Here is a 22,065-nt window from a genome sequence, read left to right on the forward strand (position 1 = left end):
ACGCCAAACTGCTGCGCTAACTTCGGGACGGCATCGCCCACTCATCTTTCCTTTATTGCGTTTTTGTGCGAGTGTGTTTCACGTGCCAAAACCACGATATTATTATGAGGCACGCCGTAGTGGGGGACTCCGGACTAATTTTGTCCACCTGGGGTTCCTTAACGTGCACGGTGTACACTATACTGGCATTTCTCGCATTTCTCCTCCATCGAAATGCGGCCGCCGCGTCCGGGATCTCTCTTTTTTTTTTTTTTTTTTTTTCTGCTCACTCAAGCCTCCTCTCAAGGTAAAAGTGGCTGTTTTGCTAACGGAGACAAGTGATTATTAGTGCAACTCAACCCATTCTTCTACGTTAGCGTCCCTTTGGAAACCCCGAACAGCGCTTGTTATCACCTAAGCTGCCGGGCTAGCTGGAAAAAAAAAAATTGGAGTGAGTGGTGCTTTTCCCTAATAAATGTGTAGCACCGGCTGCGTAAATGAACATATAATGCGATCTCGTTCAAGCCGTGTCGTACTAACCTCGTAGCCGGTAAACACCCTCCTTTTATACTATACTATCAAATGGCTTTTCGGTTGTTTAGGAAGAAAATACTGACGTTCACTTGCTGCGTCCGCCCTCGTGAATTGCTGGCACCATTAAAGTTGAATCTCTCTCTCTCTCTCTCTCTCTGGTACATCCGCTGTCTAGAGCACTGCACAGGCTCGGGCTTACCCGAAAGCCCGAGCCCAGCCCGGCCCGTGGGCCGGGCCGGGCCGGGTAGAACAGTTTTTTCACAGGCTCGGGCCGGGCTCGGGCATGGCGTGTGCTTTTTGACCCGGGCCCGGGCCGGGCTCGGGTTTTTTGACGCGGGCCCGGGCCGGGCTCGGGCTTTCTGGTGGTGTGCATGTAACGTGCAGCGAGTTATTCTCGGGCGTCTCAACTCTGAAAAACATTATTTTTCGGTCTCGGGTCGGGTTCGGGCCGGTTTCGAGTCGGGCTCGGGCCGGGCTCGGGCCTAAGGTAAAGGGGTGGCGGGCCGGGCCGGGCCGGGCGGGTAGCGTAGATTATTTCCGGGCCCGGGTCTCGCCATAAAAGTTTTGATCGGGCTCGGGCGGGCCGCCAAACGTAAAAACGGGCCCGGGCCGGGCCCGGGCTGAAAAAATCGGCCCATGCAGTGCTCTACCGCTGTCAACTTATAAGGTCGAAGGGCTTCGTCATACGATGCGACACATGTGCAAGCAAAGCGCGCTCGCTCAGGTCACTTAACCCCCGACCGGCACTAGCATTTCTCTTCGCTATAAGCCATTTCCACGGGCTTTCAGCAGGCGATAAAGAAAGAAGGACAGATCAATCACGTTGCTTTTTGCCTCAAACTCAAACAGGCGTGTTACATCTACCTTTTTGCCGTCCCACTGTCACCTGGATATTCTACATTTTGCCTTCTCTTTTTCTGTACCGCTTGCTTTTCAACCACGTTATGAGTGTGCCAACGCATTTTCGCCTCTCTTCCTGCGGAAGGTAGGACACTTTGCTGTCGAGCTGCGGCCCGGGAACACGCAAAGCCCGTGTTGGCGTGGCTGAAAGCTGAGCGCGGAGACACGTGGACATCGGGGGAAAACACAATTTTCCCTCCGGAAAGCATGTTGCGCGCAGCGCTCTCTGCCATGCCGGTTAAGAATGCACCCGCCAATGCTGTTTCTTTTTTACCGCGACAGCGTTAGTCGCAGAAAATCCGGCGTTGGCTTCGGCGTCGGTGTTAAACATCGGCGTCTGGCGGAAATAATCATCATCCCGAACCACCCCGATCATACAGGCCCTCCGCGTGACGCAAGGCGTTAGTGAACAAAAATTTCTCAAAGTAAAATCCGTCAGAAAAATCAAAGTACGACTTAACCTCAACCTACAGGCGTGATAGCGTCGGATTGTAATTTGGATATACGAGAAAAAAGTCTGATAAGCAGCCAAGGATCTTTGAATGCTATCGCGTTCCACTCTTAAAGGCGAAGCTTAAGCGTCCTGCAGTACTTTATTTTTTTTTCTTCTTTTTTATCTCCATGACCCCACGAGTGCGTTGTAAAGAGCACAATCAGTTCGTGTGTATGGATGATGAAAGCATTCGTGTTTTATTTAAAAAGAAATAAAATTGAATTTGGGTGTTTTAAATGCCAAAACTACGATATGGTTATGAGGCACGTTGTAGTGGGGGACTCCGGTTTAATTTCGACCACCTGGGGTTCTTTAATGAGCACGAAATAAACGATGTATTTTTAACATTTTGCCTTCATAGAAATGCGGCCGCAGCGTCCGGGACCCGCGATCTAGGGCTTAGCAGCGAAATGCCACTATGCCACCACGGCGGGTCGTGTTCTATCCACGTTTAAGGGGAATCTTCACCTCGGGGACAACTCCGATTTTCAAATTCAAATGCATGTGAAACGCAGAAGATGATCTTACAACCACTGAAGCGACTTGCATAAAAATGAATGCATTTGAGAGAGAACGTTTAATTCTACCGGATTTTGTGAACAATTTTGTTTTGATTTGCCGCCTCGAATATTTTGCAAGATTTATCGAAAATTGATAAGTTTAAGAAGAATCGAAGTGCAGTGAACTTTGAACACAAAAAGATGCTTCATATTTTAAACAGCATTTGAAGGATCGTCTAAAAGAGGCAAATATACTGTATTAGTCTAAAACTAAGGTGAAATTGGTATATTGTTTACGAGACTTTTGCGGACGTCTTACATGTGGCATATATTTCAGAGCAGTAAACAATATATAAATGTTGTATTGTTTAAGACGCTTCATTTCACTTAATTTGAATGAATGATGGCCTAATCAAAACGTTTACTCCTAGTTTTGGTAGATTTTCAACCGTACTAAATTAAAAAAAAAACTTCATTAGTATAGGCTCGGCGAATACTGAGCAAAGCAATTTCTCCGTTACCAGATATACAGATATGAGCTATACAAAAATCAGTCACACTTGGAAACAAAGTTCTGCTTAAAACAAGACCTCTGCTGAAAACAAGAAAAAAAAAACGGTACGACGCACGACTTGATTGTCTATTCTGCTTTAAGCAGTCTTTGTACTCGATTTCATCACGATGGTTTTATTTTTCGATGTGCCCTGCATGGACACGGTAAAAGCAAGTACCCGGAGACCATAAAATATCCCGTGACCCTCATAGAAAACTACGTATAACATTTGATTAATTTCAAGCGCTTAAGGGGAAGCAGGAAATACTGAGAGAAGAAAATACAACACTCACTGTGCCTGTTTTTCCGTAATTAAGCGCTGGAAATGCACCAGATCTCAAAATTTCAACTAGCCCAGCTTTCTTCCATACGAATGACATTTCCATGCATAACACTGCTGAAGAAAAATACTGCCCAAACTCCTTAGTGCAACTTGTCAGATAATGCAAATCAGCATTATTTCCGGTCGCTCATCTTGCGCTCATGCAACCAGTGATTGATGCAGTGGCCGAGTTATGCACACCGCGGCTCACTTTGTCGGGGATGACGCAATATGCTGCAAGTATTGCAATGACCTGTTCCAATTACCTAATTGGTGAACCTAATTATTTGGAATTAATCTTATTGGGTGAAATTAATGCAATCGTAATCTGAATTAGGGTTAGGTAATGCATATGAATGAATCTTCATTACCCTTATTATTCTTGATCGGGGTTAAGCAATGTAATCGTAATTAATCTCAATACGGTCTAAATCATCATAATTACCTTTAACTATTCATAATTGATCTTAATCGTTTTATAGTCAATCAATCGAAATTAGTCTTAATTAATTTAACCGTAATTACTCTTGAGTAGACTAAATAACTTAACGAAAATTAAGTGTAAATAATATCGTAGTTAATTATTAGTTATTATTATTTGTAATTTATTATTTTCTTTTACGCTTCCTTAACCTTCATTACTCTAGAGGATTTATTTAGGCATAATTATTTATCCATAAATAATTATGCCTTTTATTAACTGTAATAACTGTTCATAGCTATTCAGTATCAATATATGTAGCCATAATCATAAATATCAGTAGTCTTACGTAGTCATAAGGCATTCAATGTACGCCTATGGAGCGCGTGGTGTCCCGCGTTACAGATGCACGGACGGACAGATTTCCGAGCGAAGTAGCCCTAGCATGCTTACGCATTAAAATCAGTGTATTCAGTATGTTTCGCTAACTTCGATTCGCGAGCAGTCTTTGAAGTGGCGGAGATCGGTGGCGCACTTTCCGGAGGTCGCAAGTCGTTCAACGACTTAATTATCGCTCAACCTTGCTGAACTCGACGCACACCAAGGCCGGTATATTGTAGCGATGCCTTCCCGGTAATAATGCCTTTTCGCGCTTATCGCGCTTTGTCAGTGGTCAGAGCGACGGTCCGCTCGCGTTATCAACGGGATCAGCCGGCCGTGAGTCATGAGTCATAAGTCATCGCTACAAAATCGCGGCCCAAAGGTGGCTGTCTGTGAAAGCACTATTACGCCTGTGCCAGGCTAAACCCAGTAACTCCTCTGTATAGACCTTTTCACTGATTACAAACATAGGCCCTGCACGGCTTCCGGTTTTGCCCACTGACGTAGCTGCTAAATGTAACTGGTAAAGAAGCAACCATGCGTTAAAACCAACGCCTCCTATAATATAGGAGGCGTTGGTTAAAACATACCAGGCTGATAAGGCACGTGACCGGAAGTTTCTTTGGGGCGGCACGCTCGCTGCTGTTATCTCGAGCATGAAACCGTCTATAGGCAGTCAAGCAGTTGAGTGTAAATACGCTAGAAAATAGTTATGTCGTATAGCTATACATCGCAGTGCCTCCGCTATAGATAGTATTCAGGTGACGTCACGCAGCCATGTCTCACCGCGATGGTACCCTAAGATGGCCACTACGATGACGTCTTGCAACGTATTATCACGCGCAAACTGTTTTGCTTTTTCAAGGCGATTGTTTTTCACCGGTTTATCATTGTTATCGCTCTGACGTTCGACGCAGGACGCGCTTTTTATTGCTGTTTCACCGGTTTATCATTGTTATCGCTCTGAAGTTCGAACTAAGATGCGCTTTTTGTTGCTGTCATGTTCCTTGCTTACGCCCCTTCTCGACCTGCTGGTACCCCATTATGGCGTCCGCGATGACGTCCGTACAACCTATGCATAGCACTGTTCGTTTACTGAATATTGTCCCTTTGCAGTATCGGTGAAGAAGCGGACAGTGCCAGAACTGTGAGTTAGGAATCTAACTCCTCATTGGGCGAACTTGTGTCCAGGAAGACAAACAACCCTCAAAGCACAACGACATCGGCGAGTACAGTCATCGAATCTGAACTGACAGGTCTAGTCCATGCGCTATTTATACATTTATCACGCTACATGTGTTACAGAATAATCCCTCGGTCTAGCTAACATTCGAGAATGTACCACAGCATTCGCGTCGCGCGCAGACGCAATGCGATCAGACGAGACTCTTTCGCTACTTAATCCGCGACAACATTGAAGAATTTTCGGTTTCAGTTACCTGCCATGGTGGCGCAATGGCTTTGCATGGTGTTGCGCTGGTAAGCCCGAGGGCGACCGCGGCAGCCGCATTTCAACGGGGGCTAAATGCTAAAACACCCGTGTACCGTGCATTATGGTGCACGTTAAAGAACCCAAGTGGTGAAAATGAATCCGGAGTTTCCCCCTATATATACTATTCATGTGACGTCACGCAGTCATATCTCACCGCGCTGGTACTTCTCTTCTTTCTGGGGTTTTACGTGCCAAAACCAGTTCTGATTATGAGGCATGCCGTAGTGGAGGGCTCCGGATTAATTTTGACCACCTGGGGTTCTTTAACGTGCACTACAACGCAAGCACACGGGCGTTTTTGCATTTCGCCTCCATCGAAATGCGGCCGCCGCGGCCGGGATTCGATCCCGCGATCTCGTGCTCAGCAGCGCAACGCCTTAGCTGACTGAGCCACCCCGGCGGGTACACCGCGCTGCTACTCAAAGATGGTGACTACAATGACGTCAGTGCAACGTATTATCACGCGCAAACTATTTTGCTTTTTCACGGCTCCTGCTTTTCAATGGTTTATCATTGTTATCGCTCTGAGGTTCGACGCAAGACGCGCTTTTTGTTGGTGTTTCACCGGTTTATCATTGTTGTCGCTCTGACGTTCGACACAAGACGCGCTTTTTGTTGCTGTCATGGTCCTTGCTTACTCCCCTTCTCGACCTGCTGGTACTCCAATATGGCGTCCGCGATGACGTCCGTGCAACCTATGTATACGGCACGGCTCATAATCATATGGTGGTTTTGGCCCGTAAAAGACACATTTCAGTATATCGGCGCGTGTTGCGCCGAACGATAACTCGATAACAGCGATAATCTAGTGAAAACGGTCACCGACAAAAAGTAAAATTACATACGCGTGACAATATGAGCATGCGTACTTGTACTGCGTAGTAGAAGTAAAAAACTCTTACTTTTTACTGTCGATGCGCAGGCAACAAGTTCAGCTGCGACTGCCGGCTGGCCTGGATACTGCACCTGGAGAAAGCCACGCGCAACGCCAAGTTCCGTCGAGAACTGCGCCACGTCAAATGCGACTTCGAAGATGCCACGACGGCCCCGGCCAACGCGACCGGCGGCAGCAAAGTGGTCCGGCTGAGCCTCAAACAACTGGGATGCACCGAGGACTACGAGCGTCCCGCGTTAGGCGATGGCCCCCTCACGACTGACACTACGGGGTCCGTGCTGTCTTCTGCACGTCCTTACGATGACGATTACGAAGACGTCAGCGATGACGAGGCAGACGGCGACGAAAGCGACGATAATTCGCAGGGTTTTTCGCCGCACGACAGGCAGCACTCGCGAGAAGAGATACCATCTGTAACGAACGAGGTCGACGTCATCCTGAGTCAGCAAAAATCTCTCGAGAAAGACGTGTCGGCGAATGGCCATAAGGCTGCTCACGGCACGGCTTCAGAAATTGTGCCTCGCGAGGCCGCGACAGTGCTGATGTTCGTTTTCCTGTTCTCTGTCTGTGCGAAAAACTGTTGCAGGTGATAACGTTTAAACTGGTTGTGTTCGTCACTACAAATTGTTTCTCCGAAAAAAAATGGAATAGTGTGCTTGGCGAAGACAGGGCCAGCATAATGTCGCAATTTATTCCGCTTGATTGTGTGCCCCATTTATCATTCGCCGTTCATTGCCAATTGATCCCGTTGATAACACGGACGGAGCGCCGCTCTGACCACCGATGAAGCGCCACAAGGAACGGCGTTGAAATAGAATTGTTACATTATCTCTGCCCAGATTTCACAAGCACCTATATATCTTTCCTTACAATTTCATAATCATGAGAGTTACTCATTGTTCGTGATCACGGAGCTTTCATGGTACTTTCGAAAACATCGATGAACAACGTCACAGGCTTTGCGGTCCTCTTTGGTATATAGATTATAGGCATCGTAAACACTTCAAGAAGCCGTGTCCGGTCTCGTTGATATGGCGACACATTTCACTACCGAATATTTCAGACTTCCAACAGAACAGATATTCGGAGTTGTGCAGGTTTTCGCAGGTCGTACCCGTTTAGTAAAACTCGCGCTCGCCGAGCAACTGCACCCCTCGTGGCGCACGCATCAAAGCTCTGTAGTCTGCAATTCTTCAGTCCATAATAAAGCTTATTTCTTGAGCCTAACCACAGACGAGGTACGCGCTCTCATAATTATAAACAATATGTCTCGGCGTATTTACCAATGCAGACACGCACTATACATTTGCGTTTGGTATTCGAGCCTAATGACGTCGGTTGGCTGGCTGGTATACAGGAACCTCCAAGCGGCTCTATAACAGACATCAATGAACATAAGTGCTCATCCAGTGACCCGCTTCTGTTGCTCAGAATGTATGGCAGTAGGCTGCTGCGCATTATTCTGCTCTCCGCTATGCGATCTCTCAAAGCGCGGACGTTGAACTAAATTGAATTAATTTATTTTCTCGCCCATTGAAGCGAGAGGAGGCGTAGAATAAAGGCATAAATCCTGATAAGTGTCGCAATCCGCACGACTAAATGATAATTCGTTTGGCATGAATAAAGCCATAATCCACCAGCGCACCTCCGGAGAACGAATTTAATACAAATATGCTTCACTCGTCCCAACGGTACACTTAGTCGCTTAAGTTATACAAAAATAAAAAGAAAATCACCGCCCAAGCACTCCGTACAGATGGTTAACCAGCGAAGCTGAAACTTGTGGCACCGGTGTTTATCGCTGAGTTAATCCCGACGGTTCATTAAAGTATTTCTAAATTATTGGTTACGTCTTTGTGTTTCTTAATGATGTTACAGGCACGTTTGGTTGCGACGGAGAGAACGACGTCACTGACGGTATGCCCGCAGTCCGCTGTTGTCGCTAGCGTTCGATGTCTCGAGTTTGCTCAGCTGCGTGGTTGGCAGCATTTGCTCGCTATTGCCGCTTGCGATTCTTCGACATTAAATTGCTTCAAAATTTTAAATCTATCCGTTACGTAAGATAATGAATGGTCCATACCCCCTTAAGCAATGGCTCATATAACCCCGTAAATGCGGCCTCCCCATTACGACGACATAAGAGAAATGAAATTCTACGCTGGAATGATGAGCGGCAACGCAGCCAGCTGTGGAAGAAGACGACGACGACGAACGTGAGAGCAGTGGCACGAGCGCAACCCGATGGGCGCCGACGAGCCAGCTGCGGAAGAAGACGATGACGCTAGCCACTGCAACGACGCTCGAGCCAATGCTGATGATGGTAGTTTTCTGTGGACAGGCAACTAAACGCTTTTTTCGTTTCGCCTAGCCATAAAAAGCTTCGCTTTAAAGAATTACACCATCTTTCCGTAGGGGAACCCTGAGTAGTATGCGAAGCAGCCATGGGGTCGACTCAAGGTAGTTTTATCAGCTGTATAAACTTGGACATGCAGCAGCACCAGCAACGCGCAGAACTGTTGTCGACGCCGTCGGCGTTTTGCCCGCGTTCGCACCGAATGCGCGCGGCGTTGGTGACTGTTGCCGGTGCCTCTGGGGCGCCTACCGTCGCGCCTCTAACCTAAGCTGCTTCGCATTATTGCCATTCGTTGCGCAATCTGGAGAGGAGCGTCGGAGAGGAGAGGAGGATGCGCATGCGCAGTAGGGGTGCGGACGCCGCACGGCGGATGGATGGATGGATCGAGGGAGGGAGGGAGTGACATCGCATCTGTGACTTCGCATCTAAAACATGGTATTTGTAAACAATAAACGTTCTGTCAGTCCTTCCGGAATCGAGTCTTACTGCGGCAGTTTCACAGTATCTCACTGTTCACTGTACCTTTTGATTGCATAGACTGACCGGGTTGCACAAATTCATTTCCTTCACTACTCCAGTGATCGTAAATTTTAACGCGATAGCGTTAAGGGCAATGTGTCGCAGAAAATCCGGCGTCGGCAACCGGCGTCGGCGTGCGATGCGGGTGGAGTAGAAAATCATCCCCAACCACCCAGACCGCGCAGGCCCTCTACGTGGTGCAAGGTTTTGGTGAACAAAAATTGAATTTCTCACAGCGAAATCCGTCAGGAAAATGGTAAAGTACGACTTTACCATTTGGCGTCGGATTCGCCGTCGGATTGTTTACCAATCGGCGTCGGATTGTAATTTGAATGTGCGAGAAAACCTAATTCTGCTACGATGAAACTCAAACACAAACCCCTTTTCCAGCATTTCTACCAGACCTACTATGCGAACGGGTCCTGATTACGCTATCGCGTTTTACTCTTAAAGGTGAAAAGCGTCCTCCAATTTTTTCTCGCTACATTGTTGTTGTATGTGAACAAGGTCGAGAAGTGCACTTGAGTTTGACTGAACACGTGTCGGCTCATCTGCGATCTGTTTAAGATTAAAAGAGAAAGCTAAATGCAGGAGGGATTCAGTATGCGTACTTGATGGCTCTGCACACAAAAGGTCTCAGTTTATCTTTGGCAGGGCCTTCGAGCCATCCTCCAATAAATACATTTTCATCATCATCATCTTTGGCAGGTGCAAAGTCTCCACGCATAATGGTGCACTGAACACGGTTACTGTGTTCGTGTAAAAAATCGTGTAGCGATTCCAGGACAGTGATCTCAGACCAGTCTCAGAAACATGACAGTGAAACGCTGCAAACCTGAGCAAAGCACACTGCTAACAAAATATTCTCAAGCTTTGCGTAACTCTTGTCAGGATAGGAAAGAGCGGTGATTATTTATATGAGTACATGATAAAGACACTGGCGAGCTTTCCGTTGTATACGCACTCACCGAAAATACCGCAGAAACTAGAGGCACGCAAGTTTACCCGTTTTTAGAACCGAAAATAAAAGAAACGCTAATCATTTCCAAAAACGCAAATGTCTTTTATGCTCTTATACAGCGTTCTAAACAACGAGTTTATTGACTAGGCTCGTGACGCCTAGCACTGACCTCATAACTATTTCCTTCTGAATAACGATGTTCTGTCGGGTGGCATCGTAAGCACCACCGGGTGTGCAAGGCCTGCATGCTCGTGCCTAGCTGGTCCCGTCCGCAGTTTGCCTTCATTGTATACTCATTGTGCTAAGCACTGCAGACCATGTTGCTGTTATGTTCAACAATAAATAATGCTTCCGAGTCGCCTCGTATTAGAGAAATAGGCCAGAAATCTTAAATTATATCTTATGAAAACAGTGTTATCATTTCCGAGGACGTGTGCGAGAACAGCAAATAAAGTATAAACCTCTGTTTTTCTGTTCTAGAAGAATCCAGCGCTATCTAATACGACTAGCACTTCGTGGAAACGTCTCAAGAATTTATTCCGATGTCAGTAATAAAGTATATAGTTAGTGATGTGGCCATAGATGAGACATACGTGTCAAACAACAAGCCCTTTGTTGTACTACTAAAGGCTTATGTTTTACTTTAGGGGAACATGCTTAAGGAGCTTGCAGCCGAAACATTTGAGAGCGCCCATCCCGGAATGCTCACAATAAAACACAATCAGTTCGCACTTATTCTTCAAACCACAGTTTCAAAATGCAGGAAGTTAACCTTAATCGCACCTATTTGAACAAGACGGAGACTGATCGCTTTTTATGGGAATAAAACGAAGCAATCGGCACGTTTCCCACAACGGACGCGATGAACATCCTGCCTGATTTGCCGCACACGTGCGGCGGAAGGGCAGTGCGCATTGTTCAGTCTGCTATCGCAGTCACGAAGTCGTGGCATCCATTATTGTTCGGTTAAACTAGCGCAAGTGATAAACTGATCATCCCGTTCACAAAAAGCAGAATTTATTTGCAAGAACGCGTAACAACCATTACTCCAGTAGTGGTTTGGTGGCGGATAGGTAGTTCATGTTTTCCTAGCCACGGGGATTTACTCTCCAAGAGCCGACTGCATTTTGGTGAGGACATTTATTTTATTTTTGTGTTAAAAAGAAGTCGGAACGCTTATTTATTCTTTTAGTGTTACCATATTAAAGGTGACCATAATGTACAGTACGACGTGCGGCACATAAAAAAATGTTTTCTTGTTTTCTCAAACTTCAGGGGTTCGACGGCGTTCGCCCGAGAAATGGCGTGGCAGAAGGAAGCGCTCGTGCTTGCGTCGACTCTCGTGGTGTACACGTTGTCGTCTTCGGACGTCGTCGTTACCAGCTCGCAGGGCAAATTGCGAGGCCGCTCTAATGCCGTATTTGGAAATCCTGTTGAGACGTTTCTCGGCGTTCCCTACGCGCTTCCACCGGTCGGAAATCGAAGGTTTCGCAAACCAGTGCCTTTGACCACTTGGGATGGCGTCTACGACGCGACGGTGCCGAAGCAGTCCTGCATGCAGCCTGTTCAGTCGGGCCGCTTCGAAGCCCCCGTGCCGTTTTCTGAGGACTGCCTGTATCTTAACGTGTGGACACCGAGCACGTCCGACTCACTGCGAAGACCGGTGCTGGTCTGGTTCTACGGCGGCTTGTACATGGTGGGCTCGGCGTACGTGGACATATACAACGCCACGGTGTTGGCCGCCTTCAACGACCTCGTGGTGGTGTCGTGCGACTTCCGCTCTTCTATGTACGGCTTCTTTGAGTCAGGCGACGCCGAAGAGGGGCCCGGCAATGTGGGGCTTTGGGACCAGCGGCTCGTGCTTGTGTGGATCCGCGACAATATCGCGGCGTTCGGTGGGGACCCCGACCAAGTGACACTCTTCGGGGTCAGTTCCGGATCCATGCTGGCCCACGCTCACGTCCTCTCACCGCTGAGCAGGGGACTGTTCAGACGCGTGTACCTGATGAGCGGCACATTAAACATCAACGTTCATTCTGACTCTGCGACAGACAGCGTCTACAAAGGTAACCAAGTTGCGGCAATTGTAGGATGCGCGACCCCATTTCAAGACCTCACTACGCATACGCGGCGTGTTCTGGACTGCCTCCGAAACGTAACAGCCGATCGTATCGACGCAGCGACGGTTATCGCCATGCTACCAGGTCTAGTATTCTTCATGCCCACGTTCAGGAGTGAATTCATTCCTATGCTCCCTTCGGCCGCCAGCGAGGCAGGTGCGTTCTCTCCCGTGGACGCAGTCGTAAGCGTCACGTCGAATGAGGGAAGCTTTGCATTCGTGAACCAATTCGACCAAAGGTTGCTCGATCCCTGTCTAAGCGATATCGACATGGAAACGTTGCAAGCTGAAGTAGAACAGCTGCTCCGTATGTGGGTAAAAGAAAAAGTGTTGCCGTTTGCCCAAGGTTATGTCGCCACTGCCGCTCCAGGCAACAAAATAGCGCTGAGAGATAAGGCTGTTGACTTCCTAGGCAAGCACAACGCATACTGCCAAAGCCGATTTTTCGCTGAAGATCACTCCAAGTTTGCAATCAACGTGTACGCGCAAGTTTTCGCACATAGGTCGAAGAAGTCGACGCTGCCAGAGTGGGTCGCAGCGTCTCACATGGATGACGTTCCCTACACTTTCGGAATTCCTTTCTTGGAGCCGGACAAGTACACTGACGAGGACAGGAACTTTAGCGCAGTGCTCATGAAGAGCCTGGCAGCGTTCGCCGAAAACGGGTGAGTACTCGTACGCTGCTCCGAAGCAAAATATTACTGGCCCGCCCTCACGCTATGCTCCAGAGTTTCGCCATAATTGCGAGGAATGTTTGACTTGTCGCATGTTTCATAAAATTTGTTTACCTTTATAATGCGAAAGCATTATATGACCTATTACGCGAAAATCCGTCCTAGTCGGCACACGGTGATACTAAATATGGCCGACGGCGCAAAGAGTAAAAACACGTAAAAAAATGCCCGGATTTATGCTTAGGGAGGTTCCTGCAGACAAAGCGAATTGATGGCTTTGAAAAGAAAGTTTGGTACATTTCAGTCTGGGAGGAAACTGAACCCGGGCCTCCGGGGAGCACGCTTCCCCGACGGCACGGCGGCTCTGCGGTTCTGGCTTACTAAAGGTGGACCTAGTGCGTGCGTGTTTGCACATGTCACGTCGCAGCGATGTGGCGCACTAAAGGTGTAGCCTAGTGCGTGCGTCATTGGGCACGTGACGGCGCAGCCAATGGGGAGGAGGTGGCGGCACGTCATTAGTGCATAAATTGCGCGCGTTCATGACGTTCCGATGTCTACAAAGGGTATAATGCCTTCGCATTGCCGCACGTAAGCAATATCGAGTTTCTCTGCCGAATTTGTTTTTATTTCATTCTATGAGAAGTCATTTGAAACAAACCTCCTGCGGAGACATGCTATGGTATTATCTTTCAAACAACTGGAGTCAGTTTACCTACAGTCGGTGCAGTATAACCAAGCGATTTCTTAAAAAGCACTTGTTACAAAAATCATTGGGGCGAATATATCGTCATATATAATTGGGCAAATGAGGTAGCACATTATTCGTTCATTGATTTTTAGTAACTATTATTCAAGAACACGTGCAGACAGAAATTTAGTGAATAATAAAATAAAATAGAAGTTTAGGACAAAATGTATCATAAGGAACGAACAGTTATAGCTGTTAGGCTCACTCCGCTGGTCGTTTTGACGTCCTCCGGTTTCCACCGCCGTCCGAGAAAATTGGAGGAAGAAAGAAAGGATAATTCTGATTATGTCGCGAGGAGCTTAACTTACGATCAATATAGGCTGGAAGACCAGAAGTTTACCTCTGAGCAACTCTGCTGATGCTGTATGAACTGGCGAGTGATCCCGATCCCGGAGAGTGTGATCGCGCCAGCCACGGCTGGCTGATGTCCGCTCAACACCTGTGGGCTGGTTATAACCGGAATCCGTGCCTTCTTCGTGTTCTAGCACGTTGCCTTTCCACTTGTGGAGGTGGTCCTAAATTAAGTTTTCTTCTTCTACATGTAATGACAATGACTGAGCGCGCCCGCTTCGTCTTAACTGGTCTTCTTGATCTAGCGCTCGGCTTCACGTGTTTACTGAATGACGCTGGCGTTTTCTTCGGGAATAGCGTGAGGCCTAATAATCTGCTGTCCCAAATATAAATTTGAGAAAAGGCGCACGAATCTAGCAGTAAGAAGTTAAAGGATTGTTTTAGTAGAGACCATTGGCGATAAGTCCGGATAGCGGTGAGCAGTAGTCGAACGAGGAATCTCGCGGAAGCTAACCTTTCGACAAAGGACTTGTCTTCGTCCCGGCAACAACTGCTTTCCTCAGCAGCGCTTTTATGTACGCGTAGCTCACTCTCCTTTAATGGGGGAGGATGGAGAGAATAAGCCGGTGCGTGGCGTGAGGTATTATTTCATGTCAGACTACTGAAAAAAGGGGGAGGGGAGTTGATAAACACGACCGGTAATTAAAAGAGAGTCAACGGAAGGTTGGCAGAAAGGGTGACAAGTGGGGGAATTGGTGTTGGGTTCTTTCGAGAAGTGGAGATTTAAAAAAAAAACGGAAACGGAAAAGAATGTACGCCTATTATCAAGCGCTGCCAATCCAGGGTGCCTGGCTTTTTAAGAAAGCAGGAACTATGCATATAATCTTTCCGGAATTTAAAAAAAGAAAAAAATTATGGTAGAAACTCCCTTAAGGGGAATAATCGGCGTGCGAATCATTATATAGTGGCTCCTTATTTAAATGACCAAAAATTATATGGAAGGGTCAAGTGGTATCACACATACAACCTTCTTTTTTGGTCGAGGCATTTGTACAGTCCGAGAGCAGGATCAGTTCTGGAGAGTGGTGGTATAGCTATTTGCTGCATGCCGTCCTATTGCCCTATTGTCCAATCATTGCACCAGTGAGCACATGCTTCCGCGACAGGTGCGCGCCAACTTTGTGGTAGCGGCGCCTCTAGCGCCTGAAGGAAGCGGAGCTTCGGACTTTGTCGCGAGGGATGTGGCCTTCATGCCCAGATGATCCAGGACCCCAAAGTTATCGTATGGTCATGTGACTCACCTTAAATGAACCCTTACTACATAGATAATACAGATTCGCAGTTTTCAAACTCCTGTTATCACTTCATACTCCTAAAAAAGAAACAAGATTCGGTTTCGAACTAGACATTTATTTAAAATTTCATTAATAAACCACTGCATATATCCTAATAATCTGGAATATTATAGACCTTATTAGGGGTCTAGTTTAAGATTGCCGCCTTATTTTCCCAGACTTGTAAGCGGAAAAGAAATATTTTTAAGGTGGGACAACAAATTGAAAATGACATTGTGTGGCATTGCTGAGAGCTTACTATATAATGTTTCCCATTAAAAAGGAGGGGGAGGGGAACAGAAGGGAACCGGGTCAGAGGAGCTGAGTTCTAGCAATCTGGGTTCTACTAAGAGTAAAAATGGAAACTATGAACGTACATAGGTAAGAGGAGGAATAAAAGCCGAGTCTCTCTATTTGACCACCGAGACGCGCAGCTTCCACAAACGTATTACTTCTCGAAAGGAGAGTAAAACTGCCCCTTTTCACTAAGACAAACCCCTCACGCTTACTGCACATGTTTCGCCAGCTCTCGCATCACTGCCTCGGATTCCTTTATTCTTCCCGCTCGTTCTCATTGCTCGCCTTGCGTGATTACACATCTCGGGGGCAATCGTGATACAGCTTCAGAACCGAGTGCAACGGCAGATAGCACAATTCTAGTCCTCTTGAGCTGTATTACTCGTAGAGCTGGACATTAGCTGGCATGAGTAACTGAAATGCTTACTCGAATAAATAACAATTGTATTAATAATGTTTCCAAGTAATAATACTTTACGTCACATACTGCAATTTACGAATTATCGCGGGTGGGCGCGCAAGGCATATTCACTTGGAACAAATTTTCACGCTGAAAGTAGTGTCGAAATATTCTTTCCCAAAGTTTGCGATTATTCAAGATTGGCATGCAAGTCTTTTTTTTTTAATGCATAAAGCGGCGTTTTGTTAAAAGAACTAAGTGAAAGAGCATTGCATGTATTTCCACCGCAAGTTTGACGGAGCGTAAATCAAAACCGGTGGCATCCTTAGAATTTGTTCCAAGTGGATATGCATTGCAATCTCGTAAGGGGGCTTCAGGCAAGTACATTAAATCGTCCTTAAAAGCAGTGCGGTAACTATACGTAAATAACAATATGTGCCATTAAGTAATTAGCTAATGAGCTAATTCTCCAACCTTTGTTAATTATTTAGTTATGCACTTTGATTTATTGTGCGAATAACATCCACTATTATTAGCAGTCCAGTTCAAGGAACGAAAATGTGCTGCATGTAATTTTTTTTTTTTAGTTCTGTATAGTTATAAAAAAAACACCTTGCATGAGCTAGATAAGATAGTTTTTAAAAGACGTCTCCTAAATATTACAAGCAGCACCAGTTGAAAAGAACTCGCTACTATTTGCTTCTCTTCCGGTGCCAGGGTGCCCAAAATTCCTGAGCTGCAGTACTGGCCGCCATTCTCTGCCACTTCTCCAAACTTTGCGTGGCTTCAGCCTGGAAACTACAGCCTGCTGAAAGATTTCCTCGGCACAACCTGCGACCTGTGGAGAAATTTTCTGTAGGCACAGCACCTTTTGTAAATTGCTGACTGCAACAATGCAAGTCGCTCATGATCAGTAGCGTCATTTCAGCCCAACTTTTCAAGTGAATGAGTGATTGCATATGTGCACACGTGGCCTGTTCCTGGCAAAAACTTTACAGCTGTAATGTTAACGGAGCTCCAACCAGTACTCGTACAAATGAGATGCTGTCGCATTTTGTTGATTTATTTTGTTCCGGTTTTACCCTGACGTAATAAATAGATATTTAAAAATAAGCATGTTATTGCAGCCCAAAAAATATTCAAATATATTTTTTTTATATTTATGCGCTGTGCACGCTCCGAAAGACGACGACAGAAAACGAAGGATGTTTGCTCCACTTGTTTTTTCCGGCTGTCGGCGTGCTGTTCAAAATTAGGAACTTTTACTAATTAACGCACCTTTAAGGTGAGCTTATTTCTTAATTTATAAATTTTAATTTTATACGACGACGTTTTAAATATGCTTCAACGAAGACTTTAAGAGTAAGGGTGCTTCAGGTGAGTGCGTTAAATCGTCCTTAAAAGCAGCGCAGTAACTATAAGAATGTTACTTTGTTCGGCTACACACTATTCACTCAGGACACACCAGAAACTGTGCGATTGCCACTGGTGACATCCAATAGCCGACTTGACCTAGTCAAGGCTAACCGTTAAAATGCCGACGTTGAAACTATAGGAATCGGTTGGTGCCAACGCTATTTTGCCTTGCAATTTTGCCTCTCAATGCGCAACGAAGAGAAGAATACTGTCTGGGTTGTTTCCGCTTTTGTAAGAAAGGAACAAGGTGGTGTCGACTGTGGAATTTTGGCTCCGATGTCATTTATGAGACGAATCGCGATGGCACAGTAACGCTGCGAATACGCACATGTTTTACGAAGTTATTGAAAAATAAATTGGCTAATTGGTGTAATTTCCTAGGATGAGACTTAATTAGGCACGGAAAGACGTAAATGACAAAAATAAATAGCCAGGATAAAGCGCCGGTTTGTCATGTTCTCTTTCTTGTCCTGGCGCGTACTAGCACCTAATTTTCTTCCAGCCTTCTTTACGAAGAAGTCCCACAACACTGAACCTCTCAAAGTCAAAATCATGCCGCATGCATTCGTACGTGTCTATTTAAAGCCACTCGCCAATACGCATTAGGAAGCAATAAATAAATGAAGTCTGTGTCTCTTGTGAAATGAAATAAAATCACTTGATCATTTCTTACTAGGTTGACGCTGTTTCTTTCCTGGATTGCTATTCTCAACGATGTCAAATTCCACTTTACTGCCAAATTCACCATCTTGTCAGCTCTGATTGGTTCACAGGGAAGTTACGGTCTATCTGATTGGCTCTAAGTGCCGCCGTTGCAGAATTCGATACTATGACGGAAGTTGACAATGTCCGGAATAGCACCCCTGTTTCCTTTGAGAGCATCCATATGCTCATAGCCCCGCGCGCAGCCACCTTCGGCGTTTACACTGACCTCATTGTTAAACTCCTAACAGCGAAGCTGTTTAAGCCAGCCATAATTTGTGGTGCATAGCAAGAAACTACCAAGAAAGAAAATAAACTTTCTTGCCGAGGCGGGATTCGAGCCCGCGTACCCCCGGTCTTAAGGCGAGTGTCGTAACCACTATAGGCTATACAGCCACGGCTGCCGAGCATGCATTTATGTAAACCATATGATTGCGCTCGAGCGTCGTCGTCTTCGTCCACAGCTGGCGCGTTCGTACGCTCTTGCTCTGCGAGGTGTAGAGGTATTGCGCGCTATGAGAGCGAGAGAGAGAGAGAGAGGCGCATTCACGGAGCGGGTCTTCTGGAACGTGGTGTCGGTGTTGCAAGCTGCGCTATGCAACTCGCAGTGACGGCCGTAATTGTCCGAGATGTGCGAAAAGAAATTGTCATCATCATGAGTAACAAGATGATAAGTTCGCGCGCACTTCCGGAAAATGCTGGGCTACGATCGCCCAGCTTCGCTGTTTCAAGCATTGCGCGGCCGAGTGCAAGGCTAAGCGTTTTTTATTATTATTATTATTATTATCCGATTCCTTTGTTTCTCTCTCTCTCTCTCTCTCTGTTGTTAGTATATACTTTTATTGCGTTAGTTCAAACTTAAGCGATGTCTGGCTGTTCCTTCACATAGTTTCTGTTCCCTTCTTGTTTTTATTTATTTTGTTTTGTTTTTCTGAATGACGATACCTTCCCCAACGATGCCCGATTCTTAGCCCACCCCCTCAGTGGGTATGCACCACTGCCATCGTCGAAATCATCATCATCATCATCATCATCATCATCATCATCATCATCATTTCTGCGTGAGTCTGTCGCAAACATCGGCCCTCTACAATCTGTCTCCCTCAGTTATACTACATATGGCTCTCAATATACGAGAAAATGCGCCCACCAAAATAGGACTACGGGCAAGTAACTGAAACTGGAAGAACTCCCCGCGGTGAATGCGACGCTGAAGTTGAGCTATTCAATAAGTGTCAGCAATAAAACTTGATCCGGGCCTTTGCAACCTCTGTACATATAGCTATTTACAGAATTTCATCAAGCCGCCTTGCTCCAACTCTACAACACTGTTGTTCTTGACAACGTCCAATTGTGCCATGCGGGCGTTTTCAGACACTGAAAGAGCCCGTAGCCGAATTTTGTAATAGGCCATAGTTGACTCATCATGAAATTAAGTTTTCAGCGCGAACAAGAGGAGGACAGAAGGCGTCGCACAAAAGCAGGGCCGATGCAACGTCGCGAAGCCGCCCAGTGAGCCGATCAGAGATGGCAACATGGCAAATTAGACGATATTGTCGACTCCTTAATGAGTTCATCGACAGTTGTCGAAGGGTTTCGCACAAGACCGGAAAACAGCTGCTCTTCCACGCTGCGCGTGAGATGGCTGAGCTTTCTTGCCTCGGACGCACCGGTGCCTGTACGGCGAAAGGAACGGACCCCTCAGTCCAATTTATTCGGCTTCTCAATCCGCGATTCGAGAAGGAACTGCTCCTGGTCTTACATTTAGGTGCTTCTGAAAGTATCGAGAAACTGTCGGCGGCCAACTTGGGATTAATCCAAGTTTGCCATTTTCCCTCGCCGTTTACGAACCACGTTCGGGAGCCATCTCCAAGAGAGAATTAAGTACGCGTTTGATAGGTCACTCACTCTTCAGGGTGCCACTCAATATACTTGACTATGTGCTCGAACTGCCCGAACCAGCCTTTCTCTGGGTACTACTTTACTACGACGAGAGCTTCGTTCTCGCGTTTGCCCGGCCTACAAGTCGCCAGAGAGAAATCTAGGAGCATTTTGCTGGAGACTCTTGCTGCCATACTACAGAGGTCGACGCGCTTTGCTCCGTTTAACAACCGCTTATAATTCCGTCCATATGGAATCATAGCAGCTGATACAGAGTCCGGAACGGTGAAGCGTCAGATTTTTGTCTTCAGTGGTTGGCCCGTGTCACTGGGGCGCAGGTAAGATAAAGTTGGCCGCTTCGCAGTGCGCCTTCGGCGCTCTTCCAGGGTCATCGACGCCGGGAGGAGTACGTGTCACATAGGCACGCTCAGCGTATGCGCCGCCCAGCCATGAAAAACAACTTCAATATAACCTGCAAATGAATGCTTTGCAATAAATGAATTCGCAGTAACAATGTGTCATTATTCATTATTCACCAAGAACCTCCCTGTCATGAGCGTAAATGCTTAGACGGCGCGCCACGACATACGTACGGAGAGCAAGTTTATTTCAGAGTATTTATCCGTTATATCCTTAGTGCAGCCCGGCTAAGGACCAACGGAGAAAAGCGCGTTCTGCTCCGTAGTACTGTAGTACTACAGGGAAAGGCAGATTTTGAGAAGCAGAGTACCCAGACGTCTCTCGCAGAACTCACGCATGCTCACGACGGTCCGGCCAACGCAAGAAGATAAGTATCGTCGCCGATCTGTAGATCTCGTTGTACTACGCAGGAGAACGCGCTGTGCTCTGTTTGTCCTTAGCCGAGTCGCTCTATACATTGCAGCGGATAAATATAAACCGTTCCTATAAGAGAGGTTTTTAAGGCAAAGGAAGAACCGCCTGATTGGATGCCCGTCTTGGGTGATCTTGTCAACTTGAAACACATTTAAAGCGTAATCCGTCATGATGGTGACGGTTTTTTTTTTTTCGAATAGGCAATAAAGAAAAAAAAATCACAGCATATCCACGGGGTGAATGATGATGAGTGGGAAGCTCCGGAGGGAATCATCGGATCTCCCGCTTAAGGGGACGCTAGCACAAACGCGTTAGAAACGTGCAGTACGCTCTAGTAAGGGGGAGCGGCCACAGCGTCTTACGCAGCCATTTACACATGCCGGAACGTGCACCGCGTTTGCCGACGCCATCACATGACTGCTGAGAGAGTATACCCCCCGTATTCATAAACGCTCCTCGACTTGAACTTGACTTGCCACCGCTTTGGGCAGCGCGTTCGAAACGCGTTGAAGGTAAGGCGGAGAGGCCACAGCGTCTTACACCAGCTTCTTACACGGGCCGTAACGCGCTAGCACAAACGCGTTAGAAACGCGCTAGAAACGCGACCTTTCGTTAATGTTGGGTATTTATTGCCATCGTGGTGCGTTTGTCCATGTCCGCTTCGTAGCGTAGTGCAATAAAGAAAAAAAAAAAAAAAGCTTCGAAAACAAGACTGCTTCGTGACGTCACGCCAGAGCATTAATTGCGCTTATAACTGTGAAGTCCTCGCTTCAAATAGCGTGTTCGATAGCCTGACGTTTTTTTTTTTTTTCACATATATATTTCTGTATTATTATATCATTTCCCCCTTCAACTTCCGTAGTGGATGTTTTCTTTTTCCTATGCTTCACCAGCAGGCCTGACACGGAGGGTTCGCGGGGGATCGACGCAGGTATACAGATGCCGCTTTAGTGGCCGCAGGTCAATCGAATGATGGCACGTTGTTGCTGTGAATTCGTTTTATTGTAAAGATATCCTATTTTCACGTAATACTGAAGTTTATGTTCATGTCTAGGCGGAGCACGCG

The 22,065-nt window shown here is 46.6% G+C and overlaps 2 protein-coding genes across 2 annotated transcripts in view; both read left to right on the forward strand.

Moving 5' to 3' along the window:
• Window positions 1-7,453, forward strand: part of LOC119457068 (uncharacterized) — an 86,618-nt gene extending 79,165 nt beyond the window's left edge. Inside the window, exon 9 of the mRNA XM_037718895.2 lies at window positions 6,498-7,453. Within this exon, the coding sequence (XP_037574823.1) occupies window positions 6,498-7,060 (563 nt within the window). The 3' untranslated portion in view covers window positions 7,061-7,453. The remainder of the gene's footprint in view (window positions 1-6,497) is intronic.
• A 4,075-nt stretch (window positions 7,454-11,528) lies between these two features.
• Window positions 11,529-18,022, forward strand: LOC119457069 (acetylcholinesterase-like). The gene is made up of 2 exons (XM_037718896.2): window positions 11,529-13,087; window positions 16,884-18,022. The coding sequence occupies exons 1-2, from the start codon at window positions 11,604-11,606 to the stop codon at window positions 17,023-17,025; spliced, it is 1,626 nt and encodes a 541-aa protein (XP_037574824.2). The 5' UTR covers window positions 11,529-11,603; the 3' UTR covers window positions 17,026-18,022.
• The last annotated feature ends 4,043 nt before the right edge of the window (window positions 18,023-22,065 follow it).

This window comes from Dermacentor silvarum, chromosome 6 (genome assembly GCF_013339745.2).
Source record: "Dermacentor silvarum isolate Dsil-2018 chromosome 6, BIME_Dsil_1.4, whole genome shotgun sequence".
Lineage (NCBI taxonomy): Eukaryota > Metazoa > Arthropoda > Arachnida > Ixodida > Ixodidae > Dermacentor > Dermacentor silvarum.